The sequence below is a fragment of the Xenopus laevis genome, chromosome 8L (assembly GCF_017654675.1).
Source record: "Xenopus laevis strain J_2021 chromosome 8L, Xenopus_laevis_v10.1, whole genome shotgun sequence".
Taxonomy (NCBI): Eukaryota; Metazoa; Chordata; class Amphibia; order Anura; family Pipidae; genus Xenopus; species Xenopus laevis.
The window spans coordinates 120,533,907-120,537,419 of NC_054385.1; the positions used below are offsets into that span (position 1 = coordinate 120,533,907).

General features: G+C 37.9%; 1 protein-coding gene across 1 annotated transcript; it reads right to left on the reverse strand.

Moving 5' to 3' along the window:
* Positions 1-2,416: 2,416 nt before the first annotated feature.
* LOC108699099 (olfactory receptor 5B21) lies at positions 2,417-3,355 on the reverse strand. The gene has a single exon (XM_018230958.1). It carries the CDS (start codon positions 3,353-3,355, stop codon positions 2,417-2,419), a length of 939 nt encoding a protein of 312 aa, XP_018086447.1.
* Between the last annotated feature and the right edge of the window lie 158 nt (positions 3,356-3,513).

Consider the following 3,513-nt stretch of genomic DNA (forward strand, 5'->3'; position numbering starts at 1 on the left):
CAGATTATATGACATATTTATTTGCAACCTTTTTTGAAAGGTGTTAAATCTTTTATCCTAATCTGGTTATGGTGACAGTAACACCGTTTGACTAGAATTAACTTTTATTCATGTTATTAATGATTTACAAAAAAATGATTTTCTCATATATCTGCCACTTCCTATATAAGAGCTCAACTATATTTCGGACTTGAGGAACATCTGCCGCATGCTTGAAGACCAAGTACAGCTCACTACTAATGATGAAACCTCGGCTGACTTTGTCTTTTTGGCTATGATATTACTATAATCTAACTCATGTCCCCTTTCCCTAAGGTCTGCTTGTTAGTCTATTTTCCATTCAGCACAGGGATTTCTGTACTATATGTCTAAAAGTATTAGGTTGACTACTGTCCCAGTCTCCTCTTGGCATTGTAGTTCTCAGTTGACATTGGCAGCAGGTCAGTCAGCAGGTCAATCTTACCACACTTCTTAAGGAATGCACCTTGCAAAGCATGTTTTTATGGTGTAGCACTAAATTAAACTGACTTTACTGTGGTCAGTTTTAGCTACTTTCAGTGTGGGGTAATACCACAAATGAGGCCCTCTCTCTCAGGGGGAAGCTCTCACAACTGGGTGGAGGCAGGGTGTAGTGCAACTGTAACCAGGTGCAATCGCACAATAAATGGGTGCCAGTAGTTCTTTAATGCTTAACCAGAACAGTATATGTATTTAAACATAGCACAGATCCACAAAGGAGTATTCAGAACAAGTTGCATAAAGGAATTAATTGCTCACAGCACCATGCATTGGGCTGGATCCCTACAGGCAAGGGTTCATGTCAGCAGAGATAGCAGTAATGTGAAAGGTACAGCCAGCTTTCAGGATCTCTTTAGTTGGCATCTAGTTGGCATCTAGGGGAATTCCTATCATCCCTAGTCTCAACAGTTTGTCCCTACTTCTGGGCTATTAGTACCCGGGATCTTAATCCCTCTAATATCCTCGTCGGAGCTTTGAGCTGCTCAACTACCTAAGCTATCTATCACTCCTAGAGTGATCTATGACAGAGTACTGCTAATCTATTTATTAGAGCCAATGCTCCAAGGAACACACTACCCATTCCCTTCCAGCCTGCTTGGTTGGCTAAAGTAATGGACCCAGACCTCATGGTTCCCAAGACCTGTATTCTACTGCACAGTGCCATCTGGTGTACACTGTGAGAACTACATGGGTTACATAAGCACAAGGTCCCCATAAGGACCCACTTAGGTGTCCATATTACTAAGGATGTGCCTGTCAATAATGGGTAAGGGTGTCTAAATTTTCACATCCCTACAATGGCATATGTTTTTGTTTTCTAGTGGGTTGTTTTGGTTTTTATCCCTGCCTTTGGTTCTACAGTTAGTCTCCACAGAGGATTCAGCAGGAACCCAGGACATTTCTAGTTGTTACCAAGCAATGATCCACTTTTTAAAGAATACTTAATAATGCTGTGTTATTTTACATATTCATATTTCATAGATTTATACAATGTAAAATGTTAATTATTCTACTTTCTCTGCAGTTAAGCTCTTTTGTCTCGTTCACTCTCATTGCTATAGCAGAAACATGTATCTAAAAGCACTAGTACTGCATTGTAATTCAGGTATGGAACCTGTTTTCCAGAATGCTCGGGACCCGGGGTTTTTCGGATAAGGGATCTATCTGTAATTTTGATCTCCACAACATAAGCCTACTAGAAAATAATATATACATTAATTAAACCTAGTAGGCTTGTTTTGCCCCCAATAAGGAGTCACTATATCTTAGTTGGAAACAAGTACATGGTACTGTTTTATTATTACAACAAAAAAAAAAGGAAATACTTTTTAGAAATGTGAATTATTTGATCAAAATGGGCTCTATGGCAGATGGCCTTCCCACAATTCAGACCTTTCTGGATTCCATACCTGTATTGGTCAATAATTTTTTTTTTCAGATTAAGGCTATAATTTTATGGGACATTGGATTGGCAGTGTGTAAAGTATATAGAAATGGTCTGCCATAAAGGAAAGTAGGCCAACTGTTGTGTGTTATATGAATACCAGCAAAATGAATTCCTCTATGCAATCACAAAAGTTGCAATACTATTTTAGTGTAATTGCCTTCCACATTTGCCAAAGCTTGTGTTAGAAGAAGATTCTCACAAAGTGCTCCACTGTACTGTACATGGGTATCAGCAAAAGTCACTTACATTGTACATATGCATTTCTGTTATAGAGACAATTTGCTTTCTTCCTTTTTATCCTTGAAAAAACATGCCCCAGACACTAAAATTGTGCAACACGTGACTCACAGGGAAGTCTTCACTTATGGGTTTTTTCCACTGGATCTGTTGTCTTTACCATAACCTTATGGGATGGGACAATGTGGGATGAATTCAATAAATGGAAGGTTATTATGACTTTTCAGAAATGTGCTTATTCATGTGTTTTCTTATTGTGCCTTTGACATCTTTATTTCTCATGCTGTAAATAATGGGATTAAGCATTGGGATCACAGCTGAATAAATAACAGACACTATCTTGTCTCTGTCTGAATATGCAGAGTGTGGTCTCATATACATGAACAAGATGGTGCCATAGAACAGAGAGACCACTGTGAGGTGTGATGTACAAGTGGAGAAAGATTTTTTTCTTCCCTCAGTGGAATGGATCTTCAGAATATTGGAGATTATATGAATATATGAAATGAGAGTAAAAAAGAATGAGCACATGACAATAATACCAGCTGTTATATACATGGCTAACTCATTGGGCCAAGTATCTCTGCAAGAAAGACGTAAGATAGGTGGAATCTCACAGAAAAAATGGTTAAGGTTGTGAGAATGACAATAAGGCAGTTGGAAGGTAAAAAAAACATGGAGGAAAGCACTGATAGAAGCAGAAGTCCATGATCCAGTAGCTACACAGATACAGAATGTCTTGTTCATAACTGTATTGTAATGTAATGGTTGACATATGGCTGCATACCTGTCATAGGCCATAACAGCCAGAATCAAACACTCTGTCGCTCCTACAGCTCCATGAAAGAACATCTGCAATGCACAATCTAAGAGGGAAACACTTCTATCCTGCGATAAGGTGCTTATTATTATTCTGGGTACTATGGTGGAAGAAAAGCAGATGTCTATAACGGAGAGATTGCTCAGGAGAAAGTACATGGGTGTCTGCAGGTGCTCATTGATCCTCACTACTACAATTAGTACGGAGTTTGCTGACAGTGTGGTTACATAGACTATAAAGAATATTGGAACATATATTGCCTGTAGATATGGGATATTGGTGAGACCAAGAAGGATGAATCTGTTGGTTGAAGTTTGATTTGAGTTCTCCATAGCACATATAATAATATAGCTGAATGGAAATAAAACAAAGAAAACTGATTATTGTATAATACTAATAATACTAATAATTTCTGATGAATCATATTTTTCTTGTTCTGTATGTTCCACATATATAACAAAATCCTGCAATAAAATGAATCTTTATGTAG

What these genes read in the sequence shown, in the direction of transcription:
- LOC108699099 (XM_018230958.1), bottom strand. Translation starts at nt 3,355, where the DNA reads ATGGAGAACTCAAATCAAACTTCAACCAACAGATTCATCCTTCTTGGT.